General features: G+C 45.3%; 1 protein-coding gene across 1 annotated transcript in view; it reads right to left on the bottom strand.

Moving 5' to 3' along the window:
• LOC139756736 (sushi, von Willebrand factor type A, EGF and pentraxin domain-containing protein 1-like) overlaps nt 1–19,362 on the bottom strand; it is a 151,557-nt gene that overhangs the window by 35,499 nt on the left and 96,696 nt on the right. The window contains 2 exon segments of the mRNA XM_071676449.1: nt 5,011–5,095; nt 9,144–9,238. Coding sequence (XP_071532550.1) covers nt 5,011–5,095; nt 9,144–9,238 — 180 coding nt within the window.

Below are 19,362 nucleotides of genomic sequence, written 5' to 3'. Positions count from 1 at the left end.
TGGGTTTTAAAGCTTTTTTCATTGTTTTTTTTAAATTCCTTATTAAAAAAGTTATCGTTATCGGATTATCGTTAACTTCCGATAACTAGGTATCAATGTTATCGAATTATCGATATCGGACTTTAAAACTGGGGTTATCGGATTATCGTTATCGAAATTAACTTTTTAGTTATCGGAGCCCAACACCGATGGCCAGTAGCAGACGGAGCTGGAGGTGATAGCAGACAGTACACGGTGACACTGGTGATGATAGCAGACAGTACACAGGTGGGCACTGGCAGAAGATGATGATGGAAGGCAGGAGCCATCAGTGGTGGAGACAGTGGCACAAACTATCCACACGTGGTAAAAGTAACAGCCCAGAATACCGTGTTGTTTGGCCACGAAGCATTTACCTCCCACCCTCTCCCTCTCCCTCAACTGATCAATACACTTGTGGCAGACGGTCTCAAGGGCTCCGGTCAAGTGTGCGATCACTGCCACTCAGGACTTGTTGAATTCGAAGGTTGAGCGAACCCCCCCCCCCGACCGTCTCTGGCAGGAGTGTTCACAGTTGGCTGACTTCCCTTACACCTGTTCAACTTGCTCTCAACTCCTGAGGGCAACGGGTGATGTGTGTTCCCCTGTCAGTGATCGAAGAAGGAGATCTCGTCGAGAGGGAAAAGGGATTGAAATGTGTGTGTGTGTGTGTGTGTGTGTGTGTGTGTGTGTGTGTGTGTGTGTGTGTTACGGAAACAGGAAGGCATTCCAGAGTAATACAGATTTTCGAAACACCGAATGTTGTCATCAGCTATCATTAGACTTTTTCTCCTTGTGATTTATAAATTAGTTTGTGCTCAAAGTTTCCAGGAACGCCTGGTGTAAAAGTGAGGGGTGAGAGGGTGGGGGCGTCGGAAATTAAGTTAATGGGTTCATCACAAAGGTTAGATCTTATGTCAGGGCGGAAATGACTTCCTTTACGTTGAAAGTTGAGGATGAAGAAGCGGGACGACTTCAGTCCTCGTTGATGTCTCATCCCTTCTTAGGAGCAAGCAGTCACGTCTCTCATCAATTCAAGTGACCGATTTTTCCTTTTCACAAGAAATGGATGAGAGTGAGAAACACAACCCCGATTGTATGATGTAAGAATTTCTTCTTTTCTTTTTTTTTCTTTTAATTGCCACGATCAAAGACTTCAGACAGCCTTCTCGTGGACAGTAACGAAGCGAACCATTAACATGATTGGGTGGTATGTTCTCTCTCTTTCAGGATTTAATTCTCACTGCGTCAGAGGGGAGGTGATAATCAGAGGGAGGCGTGATAACTCCTGCGTCAAAAATCATTGCCCCAAAGGGGATAAGATTATCCGTCGATACCCACGCTGACAACATCGATAATGGTGTCCTGAGATACAGAAACGCATTTCAGAATGATGATTGGCTTCAGTGACGCATGGGTAGCTACAGGAGGGATTTCATCCATGAAGAACCACATGAAGGAGGCTTTATGTTCCACGGCAGTAGCGAACGCAGGTGGCGACGCCCGTTATCCTGGTTATACATAGGAGGCTCTGCACTCGGGAGCCTGTCCCCGCTACCTCGAGGACGAGGTCTTGTCACCTCCACACACGACAGAGACCGTCAGTACTACAGTTGGATCGGCCCATAACGTAGCCTGTTGTTAAGTTAGGAGTCTTCTCTCGTTTGTTACCCGTTGCCTTTGACTCAGTCATGTTGCCTTTGACTTAGTCATGGTGCCTTTGACTCAGTCATATTGCCTTTGACTCAGTCATGGTGCCTTTGACTCAGTCATATTGCCTTTGACTCAGTCATGGTGCCTTTGACTCAATCATGTTGCCTTTGACTCAGTCATGTTGTCTTTGACTCAGTCATGTTGTCTTTGACTCAGTCATGTTGCCTTTGACTCAGGCATGTTGCCTTTGACTTAATCATATTCTGTGTAGATTTAGTGCCAAAAGCCCAAAGGCGTGGATTCTGTCGCATCGTTTTCCCTGTCGAACGCCACGTCTTCATGTTCGACGGAAGATGCTTGCTGTCCTGTGTGTCAGACTCGTGAGTGCTTTCAGCGTAGTGTGGCTTGAGTTACACAGTGGGAGGTTACACCTCGACCTGAAGAACATGGAGGTGACTGGATGTTTATATGAAGTTCACGACGGTCACTCACTCTCTCTCCCTCTCTAACCTCGACGCATGATGATCCCTTTCATGAGAACGACTCTCTCTCTCTCTCTCTCTCTCTCTCTCTCTCTCTCTCTCTCTCTCTCTCTCTCTCTCTCTCTCTCTCTCTCTTTCTCCTGACGTCTGGTAAGCTACTACGATAGTATTCGTGTCACGCAACACGTCCTCGTTTCCCACGACGACCTCCCTCCGCCGCCCGCCCTCCAGCCCCCTCCTCCTCCTCCTCCTCCTCTGCCACCTCACTTTTACCCTCCAGCCTGACTGTGTCGTAGTAGCAGAGGTTATTGCCACCACTCCTGCTCGTACTGAGCCACTGCGTTCCCGCCAGGTCATACGATCGAAGTCCCTCCACTTGACGCATCCCGTCACTGGTGCTCGCTCTGGAGACTCCCACACCGTCTACTCACGGTCAGTATCCATCGCCTGCCTCCATGGTTACGTACCTCACACGTGTCCACTTTCACACGTGCGTTAATTACTTCATTAACATAGAGGAGGTCATCAGCGTTAATAGCCCATCACACGATTTTGTTTTCACGATAGAAAAAAAAAGGGGGTGCAGAAAAAAAAATAGAATTCCCTCGCTTATCCCACCGAACAATAGCGATGATAGGATCATCATCATCATCATCATCCTCGTCTCCTATTCATCATACACCGATGACCTGGTGTATGATTCGTCTCAAGCCACTACGTCCGTCGTCATTGTCAGTGCCAAGGTCAAGGTCGTAGCTAAACCCCTTGTCGCATGTCTTGCACCATGAACATGTCTCAGATCGACCGTGCCCCTTGGCCCTCCTGGCTCATGACCTTGTCATGTAATATCGGATCCCAGTGGCCACTGCTGGAACACTGCGAGACGCCCAGTCCTTTCACTTGCTCTGTGTAGTCTTACTATTGTCGGGTCGCGACATCATCGGAAACGAATCCCGCGACCACAAGTCTGAGTTTGTGGCCCTCAAATCGAACTTTGCGACCCCTAGTTTGGGTTCACGACCCCTTAAAAAAACAAAACTTTGTGGTCCCTACGTTATATCATTCACCCTAAGACGCACTTGATAACGCCTAGTTAAAGTTTGCGACCCTCAGTTTACATCCACGACTCTTTGATTTAGATTCAGGTCCTCTGGCTAAGTTAATAAGCTCTGGTTAACATCCTACCAGTGATTAGTCTTCATTCAGTGGCTGGCAGGAGGTTAAGTGTCACTTCCATCATCAGCTGTCGTGGTGGGAGGTCGTCGTCATAACCCTCCCACAGGATCGCGTCGCGTCCTAGCCAAGAATCATCAACCTTTCCTCACTCCTACAGTGACCTCAAGACAACCAACGTTTCCCTAAATGTGTCGCATCCCAAGTAGATTCTGTTTTGGTTCGCACTTTTCTCCCTATCGTTTTATTGCCCGACCGCCTCTCCTAACACACGAGGTGGAGAAGACTCATTATAATACTCGCGACACACAGGGAAATGTCTCTCGAGACAGGAAATCCCACGGATGAAAATATCTGGCTAAAGCTGAGATGATTTAGAATCCCAAGTCTCTGCTGTCGTCTGCTGGGGACGGAGACGAATGAGGGAGAGTAGGAGGAGGAGGAGGAGGAGGAGGAGGAGGAGGAGGAGGAGGGATGGGACGCGAGCGAGGAGAGAGATGGGAAAGGAGGCAGAAAAGATGCTGGAAAATAATGAGAGAGATGGAGATCGAGAGGGAGGAGAGGGGAAAAAGGAAGTAACAGCAAGAACATGATGAGAGGTTGTGCTTTGAATGTACACAGATGAAGGAAATTGGATTGGATGAAAATGCATTTAAAGTTAGAACAGGAGGAACAAAGGATGAGATGATGAGTGAAATAAAAAGAAGGAAACAGAAGAAATGGAAGGATAGAAGAAGATGAAGAACGGAAAGTATGACGAAGAAGGGAAAGAAAAGGAGGAGGCGAAGGTACCATTAGCAAAGGAAGGGAAGACAGACAAGGAGATGAACGAGGGAAGAGAAAGACAAAGGAAGAAGGAGATGAAGGAAAGAGGCTAATGAGGAATATTAAAAGGCGAAGCCTGAAGGAGGAGGACAGAGGGAGAAGTAAGAGGAGGACAGAGGGAGGAGAGGAAGAAGTAGGTGGAGGAGAGAAAAGAAAAATTATTGGACAATTTTACAGCCTTAACTCCCTAGCGTCAGGTACTACATGCTCTTCTGAAAACTCTTTGCAAGTAAACAAACTTCGACATGCTGCTTCCCAATTTGGGCACTAGGGGGCTTCACCAAACCTGATGTAAAGTGAAAACGTATCCACAGTTCTACACTTGCGTTTATAGAAGTATTGAGCGACGAATTAAGACATATGTCCTTCGTCTGAGTCCTTGAGCTGGCTGGAATTCTGTTGCAATGTGTGTTACTTCACAACAAAGAGACATAAGAGATGAGTATCAATTCAAATTGATGTTTCCATCTTGTAATCATATTAAGGATATACGAAATTTGTTATGAGGAATTGATAAAAGCCGAAGCAATGACAACATGAAAGATAAGTTTAAGGGACTGGAGAAAGGTAAAGACTCGTGAGCATAAAGCTAGCCTTAATCTCATTAAAGCTAGCTTTAATTTCGTTAAAGCTAGACTGTACCTGACAGAGTGGCTTCCCTTGAATACCCCAAATATAACCATCCACAGACCACTGGTTTGGAAGGAATATAACGCTTAAATGACCCACCGATCAGGGAAATGATTAAGGGTGATTCCCTCGTCTGAAACGTCACTGACAATCGTCTTTAACAGATGTCAAACTCACGCCCTCCTGAACCTGAGGAAAGATGTGGTTAATATATCCAGGTTATACTCACAGTTTTCTCGACACTCCGGAGGAGCTGAAGTCCAGATACCATTTGCTTGACAGTGTCTCTCTGCCTGGCCGATCAAGTGATAACCCTAGGGAGAAGAAATAAGTTCATTGTTCAATGTTGTAGTAGAGAGACAGAGAGATAGACAGAGAGGCGGAGAGATGGACAGAGAGGCAGAGAGATAGACAGAGGGACGGAGACAGAGAGGCAGAGAGATAGATAGACAGATATACAGAAAGAAAGAGGGAGTGAAAGCCTTATCAACATCATCATTTTCCAGCACTGATCTAGTGGTATTTAATTATTCCTCTCGCGTAACATGCCAATACAATGACGATAATTCGAACGATAATTCAGACTCATTTATCTTCTTACCTTCCTCCTCTGCCCGCCCCTATGACGTCATGCCCCATAAAACAGTGCTGTGGTAATCCAATACTCCCCCTTATACCATTGAAGCAGAGAGAGAGAGAGAGAGAGAGAGAGAGAGAGAGAGAGAGAGAGAGAGAGAACATGCACACAAAAAAAACATAAACTGTCGTATTTTGGCAAATGGGGACGGCCAAAATTTTCCCCCCTCCCTAGTCTCTCTCTCTCTCTCTCTCTCTCTCTCTCTCTCTCTCTCTCTCTCTCTCTCTCTCTCTCTCTCTCTCTCTCACTTTACCTCACCGGCTTGTGTCATGTTAGGAATTCCTGGCGACGGCTCCGGATCAGCGATTTTTCTTCTTTTTAGCGACGAATTAAGATTTTAAGCGGAGTCTGGACACGGTAGAGTGAGCCAGCTTCCCCTCGAACAGTCAAAGTTTGATATTCCTAAGGACTTAACTTCAGAGAACACTCAAGCGCCAAGGTAAGACTTTTGAGTCAAAAAAAAGAAAAAGTCTTTGTCTATGATGTGAAACTTGTCCATATTTTCTAAGAATCAAAAATATAAGAAAATTTAACGTGATATTTTCTCGAAATTAAAAGATATTAGGAATTCAAACTTACTAGTTTCTAAAGATTTAATGTATTGAAAATTTAAACTTAAGATTTTCTAAAAATCAAAGATATATACAATTTAAAGTTAGTATTTTCTAAAAATAAGATATATGAAAAATTTAGGCTTTAAATTTTCTAAGAATTAAAGTTAGAAAATTAAACTTGAAATTTTCTAAAAATTAAAGATATAAGAAACAAACTTAACATTTTCTAAAGATCAAGAATATCAAAAATCATTCTGCCTTTTTAAATACTAAGAAAAGGGAATAATCATTAAAACGTTCAGATGTGGGGAAGTCTACATCAAACGTTTCAGAAGAAGCAGACGTTTACCTAACGTTTTACATAGTGTGTAAGGATGGTGGAAAAATGATAAGAACCTCGTCAGATATTCAACAGAAAAGGAGAAGAAGAAGAATGAGGTGAGGTACACTACATATGAGCTAGACAGCTGCAGTGAACGAATTAATTAGGGACATAGATCTTTCTTTTAGATGAAGATATTAGAAAAATATGAGTAGGGATGGATATAAAGCAATGGAAGAATTTAGTGTATGGAGTTGATGTAGGTGGACATATTAGCCTCATCTCGTTATTCAAATTAGCATGCAAAGTGGCACGTTCATAAGAACTTTACGGGTCTCCAAGTTAGCGTTTGACCCTAAGACACTGGGCCTGGGGTTGAGAGTGTGTGTGTGTGTGTGTGTGTGTGTGTGTGTGTGTGTGTCTGTTTGTCTGTGTGTGTGTGTGTGTGTGTGTGTGTGTGTGTGTGTGTGTGTGTGTGATAGTGATTCTGTGGAGCCGTGTATGCATCTGGTACTCCAGCCCCTAAAGACTGGAGATGGAGTGACGATAGACTGATGGAGATAGATAGATAAATAGAGAGAGAGAGAGAGAGAGAGAGAGAGAGAGAGAGAGAGAGAGAGAGAGAGTATACAATTTCCAAAGAAGTAGGTTAGTCGTTCTGAGTTATCATCTCCCAAACATTACTGGAACAATACATTTTCCCGGGAAAAAAAAAAGAAAAGAAAAAAATGATCCTGGACTCCATTGGTTCTCGCTGGACGTGGGTCAAAAAATTTCTAATGGAATTCAAAACTTATTTTCGAACATCTGAAAACGAATTTTCTTTTTTTTTTTTTTTAATTCTTGATAATTGCAATGATATTTGCCAAAGGATAGACCGAGCTGTCCACAAATTAAGCGGTTTAGGAAAATGCCAAATAATTTACCAATATTACTGAAAAATATTTAAAATGAATAAAGTGATTCATAAGATTTTAATTCATTTTTTCTTTTTTTAATAAGGCGATTCATATAATCCTAATTCAAACTTTCTTTTTTTAAATAAGGCGATTCATAAAATCTTAATTCAGTATTTTTAGATAAAGATAAAATGATTTACCAACATTACTGAAAAATATTTAGAATGAATAAAGTGATTCATAAGATTTTAATTCAATTTTTTCTTTTTTAAATAAGGCGATTCATAAAATCTTAATTCAATTTTTTTTGATAAAGCGATTCATAAGATCTTAATTCAGTCTTTTTTATTTTAATAAGGCAATTCATAAGATTCTAATTCCATTTTGTATTTAATTTAATCTTTTCCAGAATAAAACAATTCATAAGATCTTGATTCAATCTTTTTTATTTTAATAAGGCAGTTCATAAGATTTTTATTCTATTTCTATTTAATTTCAATTTTTTTCTGAATAAAGCGATTCGTAGGATTTTAACTCAGTTTTCTATTTTGCTGTAGAAGGAAGCCTGACACGCAGCAGGACGCCGTGGGAGGGAGGAGGAGGAGGAGCGCAGGATACATCTCCTACATTGAACCAAAAGTTCCTTCATTCATCCCTACGTTACTCCTTGGCTATTGCCTGGACCAGCCCCCGGGGCGTCTGGGGACTCTCTTGTAAAGAGGGTCTAAGACGCTTTCCATGTTGAGTGTTAGGGGTGGGTAATGGAGCTCAGCCGGAGAGGGAGGGAGAGAAGAGAGAGAGAGAGAGAGAGAGAGAGAGAGAGAGAGAGAGAGAGAGAGAGGAATGAAAAAAAAGAGGAAAGAATGAATGACTTTAGGAAAACGAGATATATTGAAACCAGTATCATTAAAAGCCACACACACACACACACACACACACATATATATATATATATATATATATATATATATATATATATATATATATATATATATATATATATTCACCATTTCCCGCGCTAGCGAGGTAGCGTTAAAAAAAACAGAGGGCTGAGCTTAAGAGAGAAAATCCTCACTTGGCCTCTATCTCTGTTCCTCTTACCACAACCCTTCTCAAAGACTGTGTGTGGCTACAAAGTGCTATAATTCACCTCCTCTGCGTCCATGTCATTTCAGGTAGCTCCCGCGCCCCTGCCCACAAGGGGGAAGAGAGAGGAGGAGGAGCCGATGATCAGGTGTGGGTTATTGCCAGGGTTGTGGGGCTGTGGTGGTGGTGGTGGTGGTGGGGAGGGAGGGAGGGATTCGAACACGTCCCTCATGGCGATCATGCTGTTTCCTCCTCACCTTCTATGGGATCCTTACCGACCGACCTTGTGTGATGTACTGATAATGGCTTGGGTCATGCATTGCCCGTGTTACTCGCGGGACTGTATACGTGTTTTACTGTTACTCACCTCGTGACGTGGTGACAGAACTGTTACTCACCTTGTGACGTGGTGACAGAACTGTTACTCACCTTGTGACGTGGTGACGGAACTGTTACTCCGCCTTGTGACACACCTGGACGTCCTGGTAACAGAAATGTTACCCTGTGACACGTGTACGTGATGACAGAATCGTCACTCTCCTTGTGACTTTGGTTACAGAGATGTTACACGTCTCGTGAGACCTGTACGTGGTAACATAGATGTAATATATATAGACCCACCTTCTTTGGCACCTGTCCGTAGAACTCAGAGTCCAGTATACACACCTCCTAACATCTGTACGTCGTGTACGTCCGTACGCGACATCTGTACGTTGCAAATGGAATCCCGCGTCCCAACTTACCTCCAGACACCTGGTCGTGGGTGTAGAGCCTAGCGTACGCACGCGAAGGTACGCCCGTACGCCAGGTACGTCCGTACGCGACATCCGTACGTTGCAAATGGACTCCAGCGTCCGTACTTACCTCCTGACATCTGTACGTAGCTACGGAGCCGACGATTTTGCCCTTGACGTCCACGTACCCAGAGTGTGGGTTGTCCAGATCCACGCACTCTTTGTCTGGGTAAGGGAGGGAATAACACACTCTAGTTAGTAGAGAGCCGAGTGGCTGTAAGATCTAAGACGCACTTGAAACACACTCAGATAATCAGCTTTAAGACCACTTTTAAAGAACATCTGATACATTGCGTTTTCTCTTTCAGCGTCAAGTCATGAAAACGACCCATGCATGGATCTTAACACAACACTGAGGTTGTTATAACAACACAGTGTTCTGCCTTACAACCTCCAACCTCCTTCTTGTGTCTCACACGCGCATCCTCAGGCGACACTTGCCTAGGGTGGTTCGCTAATTAAGTCCTTTTTAGCAAGTTAAATGAAGCGAAATATGATCATACCTCGTCCACCACCTCCCCCCGTAACACACACACTCTCTCTCTCTCTCTCTCTCTCTCTCTCTCTCTCTCTCTCTCTCTCTCTCTCTCTCTCTCTCTCTCTCTCTCTCCTCAGGGAGAGGTAACTCTAGCACCTCCTCCTCCTCTTCCTTCCTCAGGTACAGCTCACCTCCCACAACACTCATGTCTGGTCTCACGTATCATCGTCATGTTCGTGTTGTGTTTTTGAATATTCATGGGATTTAAAAATACGCGTCACAAACGCTGAATGAAGAACAGCATATTCCAATCTTTCTTTCTATTTTTTCTTTTAAGGTATTGAATCCTTATTTAGGGTGCTTACCCTTAATCCTGTCCTTAAAGCGAACCTAATAACTACCATTCATTTACACAGAATAACTTCATGTATTCTTCAACCTTCTCTTTTTTTTTTTAAGGTATTTCCTACCTCATTTAGGATGCTATCCTTAATCCTTTCCTTAAAGTCTGACCTCACCATTACGACTCATTTACACAGAATAAACTTTTTTTTTTTCTCCTGTATTCTTCGATGCCACATCAGTAGGATCGAGGACCATACATGGGGTTAGATTGTATTTGGTCTTAGAATAGGATCGAGGACCATACATGGGGTTAGGTTGTATTTGGTCTTAGAATAGGATTGAGGACCAAACATGGGGTTAGGTTGTATTTGGTCTTAGAATAATCACCCGAAAGAAGGCGAAGGTGATCAAGTTTCCTCTTTTCTGTGGTTGGTTAAAAAGGCGACCTTGATGATGGCCTTATTGACCTTGGCGGTCGTTTGGTATGTGAAAAGAGATAACCACCCAATAGCCCACTACTGAAGGTCGTTACGGTGTGGGAAGCTGGTTCACTAGAACAAAGGTATCTGGCCATGTTAAAAGTTTTCCGAAAGTAAACCAAAATTATATTAATTTTAGAGAAGAGGTCTTGTGTGTGTGTGTGTGTGTGTGTGTGTGTGTGTGTGTGTGTGTGTGTGTGTGTGTCTAAAAGTCCGGATCTTGAACTACAACTTTGACTCTTGTGGTGGAATTTTGACCCACTGGACTGAAAACATGTAGGTAACACGCCTGCATGTTTAAAGACTTGTAGTGAAGCTTGTATCATAACTGTAAAGCCTTGAGCAACACCCCAGAGATTGTACCAACACCCCCAGAGATTTTGCCAACACCCCAGAGATTGTACCAACACCCCCAGAGATTTTGCCAACACCCCAGAGATTGTACCAACACCCCCAGAGATTGTACCAACACCCCAGAGATTGTACCAACACCCCCAGAGATTTTACCAACACCCCAGAGATTGTACCAACACCCCACAACTCTTACCAACACCCCAGAAATTATACCAATACCCCAGGACTTGTACCAACACCCCAGAACTCGTACCAACACCCCAGAAGTTATACCAACACCCCAGAGCTTGTACTAACACCCCAGAACTCGTACCAACACCCCAGAAATTATACCAGCACCCCAGAGCTTGTAACAACACCCCAGAGCATGTACCAACACCCCAGAACTCGTACCAACACCCCAGAAATTATACCAACACCCCAGAGCTTGTAACAACACCCCAGAGCTTGTACCAACACCCCAGAGATTGTACCAACACCCCACAACTCTTACCAACACCCCAGAAATTATACCAATACCCCAGGACTTGTACCAACACCCCAGAACTCGTACCAACACCCCAGAAGTTATACCAACACCCCAGAGCTTGTACTAACACCCCAGAACTCGTACCAACACCCCAGAAATTATACCAGCACCCCAGAGCTTGTAACAACACCCCAGAGCATGTACCAACACCCCAGAACTCGTACCAACACCCCAGAAATTATACCAACACCCCAGAGCTTGTAACAACACCCCAGAGCTTGTACCAACACCCCAGAGCTTGTACCAACACCCCAGAACTTGCACCAACACCCCAGAAATTATACCAATACCCCAGGACTTGTAACAACACCCCAGAGCATGTACCAACACCCCAGAAATTGTACCAACACCCCAGAATTGTACCAACACTCGGCTTGAACGAAGGCCCCGAAAATAATTGAAACACGCTAAAATTTAGCACACCTGAAATCCTCAATCAGACATACTACACTGAAATCCATCCATATCAACACACCTGAAGCTACACCCTCATATGTATAGCATCTGTGTATTCGTGCACTACACTCACATCTGGGATGGCCCAATGCAAATTCTCCCTCTCCCGCTCTCTCCTTCCCTCATCATTAGGTTCTGTTTATATACCCTTCCCTTCGTCCTCTGTCCCTTGTGTCAATATCCCTTCTCCATCCCTCTGCATTCCTCATCTCTCCCAGCGTTCCATCTTCGCATTCCAACTGCTTCTGTGTATCTCATATATCTTCTTTTTTACGCCATGTTTTCCTTAATTTCCCTCCCCCACTCCCTCCTTCCCTCTCTCTCCCTCTCTCTCGCTCCTCATAGCCCAGCTTCCGAGAATTAAGTTTCTCTCATCCAATTAAGAAACACCAGGGGGAACTCTTCAAGAATCAAGTGTGAAAAGTTTCAATGTGTGACTGAATTATTACGTCCCAAAATAGGATAAAATCCCTCGTATGTGTAAAAAAAAAAATTTTCTTTCCTCCCATTTCTTTCACCTGGAGGGAAAATGAAGGTCGTAAATTCGTGGGATCAGCTGAGTTCAGGGTTTTCGTGTCAGAGGAACTGAGAAATTTTCTCCGTCCATACACAGTGACGCCCCGGGGGGGTAGGGGGGGGGGGGACATCAGACGTCACTCTGACGTCATCGGGGGGCAGTTTAGCATCATATTCACCTGTGGAAGCCGAGGAGGAGGCATGGTCGACGTCCCCAGAGAACAGTTTCACACTTGGCTTACCTGTGTGACCCACTTGGGAACTGTGTCGAAAGTGACCCACCTTGTTATACACACACACACACACACACACACACACACACACACACACACACAGGGGTACTTCACAAGGCTGGAAGTGATCAATGTGTTAACTTTCCTCCCCCAGGCGTTTGCCAACCGTTCCAGAAGTTAGGTCTTCGTCAAGTGGCTCAAGGACCTGCCCGGGGGTGAGGTGCCCCTCCACACACACACACACACACACACACACACACACCTGATCAAGAGGACCCTGGAAGTCACTGGCGCCTGAGGTCCACTCTTTGACAATGTCCTCAGGAACTGGATGAACAGCCTCGTTCCTTCCCTTTTCCCCTCCCTCACACTCGGCCCCACTTCCAGCCACCCGCACCTTCGCCAGAAGTCAGTGGCGCCTGGGATCCACTTTGCACGCCTACCTTGACGCGGAACCAATTTTCCGGCTGTGTTTCACCAGCTGCCACAAGAAATAGCCCATCGCTCAGGGGGGGCCGGAGGCCCTCCAGGGGAACGGGCTCAGATATGATCCGTCAGCTGTTGCCGAATCCGTGAGAAGATTTTGAGAATACGAATCACCATCCACACGACCGTCAAAGCTGTGCTAAATATCGTAGTCATGTTCATTACTGTGGGTACGTGCGCCACACTTAAGACTCTTGTACATCGTGCACATCTTCGTCTGTGAACCTTTGAAATGATTAAGGTATTTGATATTTGTTTCTTTACGAGTGTTTCCAGCTATGACGATGTCAGATATCGTCACTACGGAATCATAAGTACTTTCCCCTTCTCGTAATTCGAGAAATGATCCTTCTTTGTCTCCTCGTAATCTCTCCCGAGGGCCGAGACCTGGAGAGAGACATTAGTGGCGTCCTGGATTGTGGATGATCTCAACAAAAGGTAAAGGCCAAGGCTTTGTTATAGTCTCCCCTTTCTTCCTGGAGGAGAGAGAGCACGGTGAAGAACTCTCCCTGAAGGAGGTCACAAAGGCCTTCTTCTTCTTCTTCTTCTTCTTCTTCCCTCCCACCACCACCCACCCCAGTAGCCGAAGGTCTTCAAGACCCCTTGAATGGAAGTCGTGTTTATGCTAAATCGAGTGGAAGGGGAAAAGGGTATATATATGTTCCTTGCGTCATCATCTCTAAGGTACAATTGTTTCTATAGAGTCAGATGAAGGGTAAATAGAAATGTGAATCTTTGGATGGGCTGTATTCCATTTTTTCTCTCTCTCGAGCCCCCTTTCTCATAGTCTATACTACGTCGTTCGCATGTCATGTTAGTTTTTTATACAATGTATTCTTCTCTTGCTTTGTCGGAACCCCCAGCTTCCATATTCTGTTAGACCCAGCTTACATTTTCGGTGGGACTCGGAAATTCTTTACCTCCTTCATGTCGTATTGGCAGGTCGGAGGTGTGAGGGAAGCAGCTACGCAATGCAGTGGCCTGTTCTCTGTTCTTCTCTATACACTCTGGTGCGGAACGTTCCTCACCCATCATATAATTTCGTATCACCGTTGGTTTTCGTGTTGTGGGTAACGTGAAATTTCTACCCATCTTTGGGATATTCTTTTCGCTTGACTGACGTGTGCTGTTACTCTCTCTCTCTCTCTCTCTCTCTCTCTCTCTCTCTCTCTCTCTCTCTCTCTCTCTCTCTCTCTCTCTCTCTCTCTCTCTCTCTCACTGCATGCAACCAGGACCAGGACCACCACCATATACACAACACACCACTACCTTCCCACTCCCCACACTGTGTCGTAGGACGAGCCAATACCATTCTCACCCTTCCACTCCCATCCCTCCTAAGGTTGACATCCCTTGTGATTAACCCGTCAAAACCTCCCGTAACAACTCCTGCATAAAAGAGCCACAGGGAGGCCACACGCATGTCCTTGTGTTTACTATCGGATCGTGAGGCGATTGCCTGGTCCAACACTCGTCTTTCACCAACCACCGTTCACTCTCCACATACATTCCTCGTAGTTCCAGCGATTTTTCCCATATATACACACGTCGCAGACACATTTCATAACCCACCACTCCCACCTCTTCCTCTTCCTCCTCTCTCCCAAGCGACAAATCTATCGAATAGGACCATAAGTCTCGGCGACTCCCAGCAATCTCACCAGAATATCATCCCTCTTCACTGAGTGCTGAGGAATTTTTATGGCATCCAGCACAGGCAGTTGACACCAACGCAGACATTGGGAGAGTTGTGGATAACGCCCCCCTCACCCCCCACTAAAAAGAGATATCATAAGAAACAAAAAAAAAGGGAAAAGAATTATGGAGTTATTTGTGGATACAAGAACTCAAGATGGCCCATCCCCTCTCCCTCATGGCTAGAAAGCTGGTCGCAACTCCTGCGGATACCACAACACCGAATTCCTCCCATTACCTTCGAGACGAGAGAGAGAGAGAGAGAGAGAGAGAGAGAGAGAGAGAGAGGGGGTAAGACCGCATGCGGCCTTGGCCGCGTTCAAACCGAACTCGTCCAAAGATACGGCTGAGTAAGATGAGTTCTGGTGTTTCGCTGATCGTGTTAATTTCAAAAGCAAGGTGGTGAGAGGCGAGAGGAGGAGGAGAGAAAAAAAAGAGATAAGGAGCGAGAGAGAGAGAGAGAGAGAGAGAGAGAGAGAGAGAGAGAGAGTGAGAGAGTGAGAGAGATGGCATTTCTTTTTTGCATTTAGCATCAGTTGCATCAGATCTCACCCTCTAAGGTCCTCTTTGCAACTCCCTCGGCCAAACTTTTTAACTCCCTTCCTCCAAGCTGCCTCCCGAGCCATCTCTAACTTTCGCTTCCACCAACATTCCCAACTTCCACTGGCGCCAACATTTCCCTCACCTCACCTCACCATCACCATCACTTTAAGCGACCACCTTCCTTCGTCCCTCCCACAACTCCTTCAGGATCCACTCGCTCCCTTCGTGTCCTACCCACACCCACCTCCTCCTCCTGACCTCCCTCAGAATACGGAACATCTAATGTCATTTGACCCCAACCTTCCTCCCCAACTCCCCCATACCCACCCCCAACATCTTCCCCAACACCGACCCACCCACCCACACCCTCCTCCTCTCTCTCTCTCTCTCTCTCTCCATTTTCTTTCAGGCCCGACAATACCCCGCCTTCTTTAGACCTACCACTCACATCTCCTCCGTGAGTGCCTAGGAGAACATGAGGGCTCGCCTTTCTAGACCGGGAAAAAATGGATGAGGCTCACCTTAAACCCCCCCCCCCCCATCATACATACAGGTCTTCAGGGGGTATAAGGTCCCAGTAGTTACACTGGACCACCTGGCCTGGACTTAGATTACTGGACACAATCGTAACCCATCAGATGACTATTGTTTCTGATTTCGGTCAAAGCTGATTTACCATCGTATATCACTGAGGAGGTGATCGGGGTCACTGCTTGTGTCGTGCAGTGAAAGAAGATGTCATCACAACGGCAGCGTATGTGATGTGGTAGTTTTTCACTGTCTTGTGAAAGGTGAGGTGGCCAGCTGTTCCGATGGCTAGAGGCGTCTCTGTTGTGGAGGACTGGAGGTTGTGAGTGACCTCCCAGCGGAGGGAGGTTGTGAATGACTCACCAACGGAGGGAGGTTGTAAATGACTTCCCAACGGAGGGAGGTTGTAAATAACTCACAAACGGAAGTAGGTTGTAAACGACTCAGCAGCGGAAGAAGGTTGTAAATGACTCACCAACGGAAGGAGGTTGTAAATGACTATAAGTCTGAAATGGTTCACCAGACAGATCATAAGAGACGTGTGCGTGTTTCTGAGGGATGAGAGGTTGTAACTCGTCAATCGGCTTGACAGGAGTTGAGCATGTTGTGAGGGAAAGGAGTGTTGTGAGTCGCTAACCAGTCAGGTGATGAGGAAAGTGTACACACTGTGAAGCACTAGAGGTTGTCAAGTCCACTGCTCTCCTTCTCTCTCTCTCTCTCTCTCTCTCTCTCTCTCTCTCTCTCTCTCTCTCTCTCTCTCTCTCTCTCTCTCTCTCTCTAAAATCCTTCTCTCTTTCTTCCCTTCTGTGTCTCTTCTGTTTTATCCCATCTTCCTACTCTCTGTCGTCCACCCTTTCTGTTATTACTCTAACATTTTTTTTTCCTTCTTCTGTTTCTTCAAGTCCTCTCTCCCCCTTTAAGCCATCCTCACTCCTCCATACCTCCTCTTTCCCCCCCACCACCCCATATATCCACTCCCCCCTACACCCTCCCACTCCACCCACACACCCTCCCTCCTCCTATGCCACTCGACCTACACCCTCCCACTCCACCCACACACCACCTGTCCCACTCACGAACCCAGGGGACACCTCTGTTGAATGCTAACGCCAGCCAACAAAAATACACCGCAGCCACAACAGAAATACCAACGCGAAAAAGTGGGAGCTGTAAATCATTTATTTATCTTCCTCCTCCTCTTTTTTTTCTCTATCTCTTATTTATTGTCTTTCGCTTTCTTTTCGTTCTTCTGTTCCCAACCTTTAGTTCCTCTTCTACTATTCTACGTCCTTCTGACCCCATCCTTTAGTCCCTATTCTACTATTCTGCCGTTCTTCTGACCCCATCCTTTAGTCCCTATTCTCCCGTCCTGGTTCGCCTCTCACAGCCCAGCCTTATCGGTGTCTGTGTGTGTGTGTGTCTGTGTGCCAGCCAAAGGGTCTGGCCAATACAGACACTGGACGTCTGGCCATACCTCTTGCCTCGCTCTCTGTTTGTCTTGGATTGTGACCTAAGCCAACCTCTCTCACGGGTGAGAGTCAGGTGGAGGAGAGGAGGAGGTGGAGGAGGGAGAGGAGCGGTGGGAAAGAGGAGAAAGAAAAAGAGATTGAGAGAGAGAGAGAGAGAGAGAGAGAGAGAGAGAGAGAGAGAGAGAGAGAGAGAGAGAGAGAGAGTGACATGGTCTAACACATGAAAAGAGAGACAGATAGACAGACATAGACAGAGGGGATTTGGGCACACACACACACACACACACACACACACACACACACACACACACACACACACACACACACAAGGAAATGGAAAAATCAAATCAAAATGACTCACTACCAACACTAATTCTACCACAGTCATCCACTGTTCACCCACCACACAGCAAGTCTCCTGCGCTCAGTAAGGAGACGTGAGCGCTGTGCGTCTCTTGAGGGATATGGCTGCTCAGGCCAGGCCACTGCGCCTGCGCCCTTGCATGAGCACGAAACTGCCGACTTTGATGCAATGTTAAAATGTCGTCATTGGGCCTCATCATGCATACGTGATGGGCAAGAGGACGAAAAGATCCTAAGATCATTTAATGCAAGAATTCTGGCATATTGACCATCACAGCCAAGGAGATGATGTGATTGAAACCTTTTACAGCGTAAGTGGGATTTAAACCCCTTATGAATATAGGTATAGGATGGGTATAGGTGTAGGATGGGGGTTTTAATCCTTTACTGGATTTAGGATGAGTCTTTAACCCCCTGTATGGTATTAAGTGGGTCTTTGGCCTAATAATAGGATACCCCAGACTGACGTATTAAGGGATTCAAATTCCATTAGATTCGACAGTCATCCGTCTAAGGACGGGCATTGTAGAAAATGAAGGGTGGAATGAAATGTATGCCTCACGGAAAATCTCTTGCGAGTTCCAGTTAGACAGAGACGAAAGATCAAAAGTCTGTCTGTGTCGCAGAGGGAACAGACGAAGAAGGTTACAGCTCCGTCAGGAGTGACCCCAGGTCATGTCAGCCGGGAGCGATGACGTGATTGGTCTACGAGAAGAATGATCATTACCCAATCAGGAATCACCTGGAATTGTAAATTCCTGATTCCTCCTTATCCCACTTACCTCCTACTGGTCGTAGAAGGCGACTATAAGTCGGGTGGGAGCGGAGAGCGGGTGACGGGGCTGGGAATCCTCCCCTCCTGTATTATTTCTTTCCAAAAGAAGGAACAGGGTGATAGAGCTAAGTGAAAAAAAAAAATTTCCCCCAAGGCCCAGTCCTCTGTTCCTGACGGTACCTGGCCAACATAGGCATCAGCGAATAGATGCAAGAAAGTTATATGTATATATATATATATATATATATATATATATATATATATATATATATATATATATATATATATATATATATGGGACTGATAATGGCAGCTTCTAAAATGGAGGTGGTATTTACGCCTTCAAGCCCCTCTGACCACTGTCCAAAGTCTATATAGATTTCCAATGTCTACGAGCTTCAATCTCCCTATTTTCTTTCTTCCCTTCCCCACACACACCGCCCACAGCGCCTGTGGTGGTGCTGAGAAACCATGACACACTGGGTTTAACCAGCTGCCGAGCTGTGGTAATGGAGGTGCTACGATTTCCTGATTAATCGTCAGTGTATACGAAAGGAGGGTTGAGACTCATGCACTTAAATATGTAGTATTAAGTACCTGTACCTATTAAGTATCTTTTCACTTAAGTATGCAGTATCAAATACTTATGTATTAGGTATCTTTTACTGAGATAAAGGTTATTTTACCGAACATAGATGTAAGATATCTTAAAAGATACTCGTCATTTGCATACACAGATAGTAAAGATAATTCTTAAAAAATTCATCTACGTATATGTTGATAGGTGTGGGTTACTGTAAGGTTTTGAGACGTGAATTATGATAAGGGGTTTCCCTACCCAGCACCTGCCTTCTGCTCTCACTGTCTTAATCAACCCCCGTCACCAGAGTAAACACAGAGAGACACCCCCTCCTGTATTATAATGCCCCTCTCCCACTGGCTGGGTTGTGATTAAGGGTGCTTTCCTATGGTGATTGATTCATAAAGTCATCCTTAAGAGGAAAGGCTTTTCTTTCAGTTGCCAGCCACGTATGTTCTGT

Source organism: Panulirus ornatus, chromosome 23 (assembly GCF_036320965.1).
Source record: "Panulirus ornatus isolate Po-2019 chromosome 23, ASM3632096v1, whole genome shotgun sequence".
In the NCBI taxonomy this organism is placed as follows: domain Eukaryota; kingdom Metazoa; phylum Arthropoda; class Malacostraca; order Decapoda; family Palinuridae; genus Panulirus; species Panulirus ornatus.
This window is presented reverse-complemented; position numbering and strand designations above follow the sequence as displayed.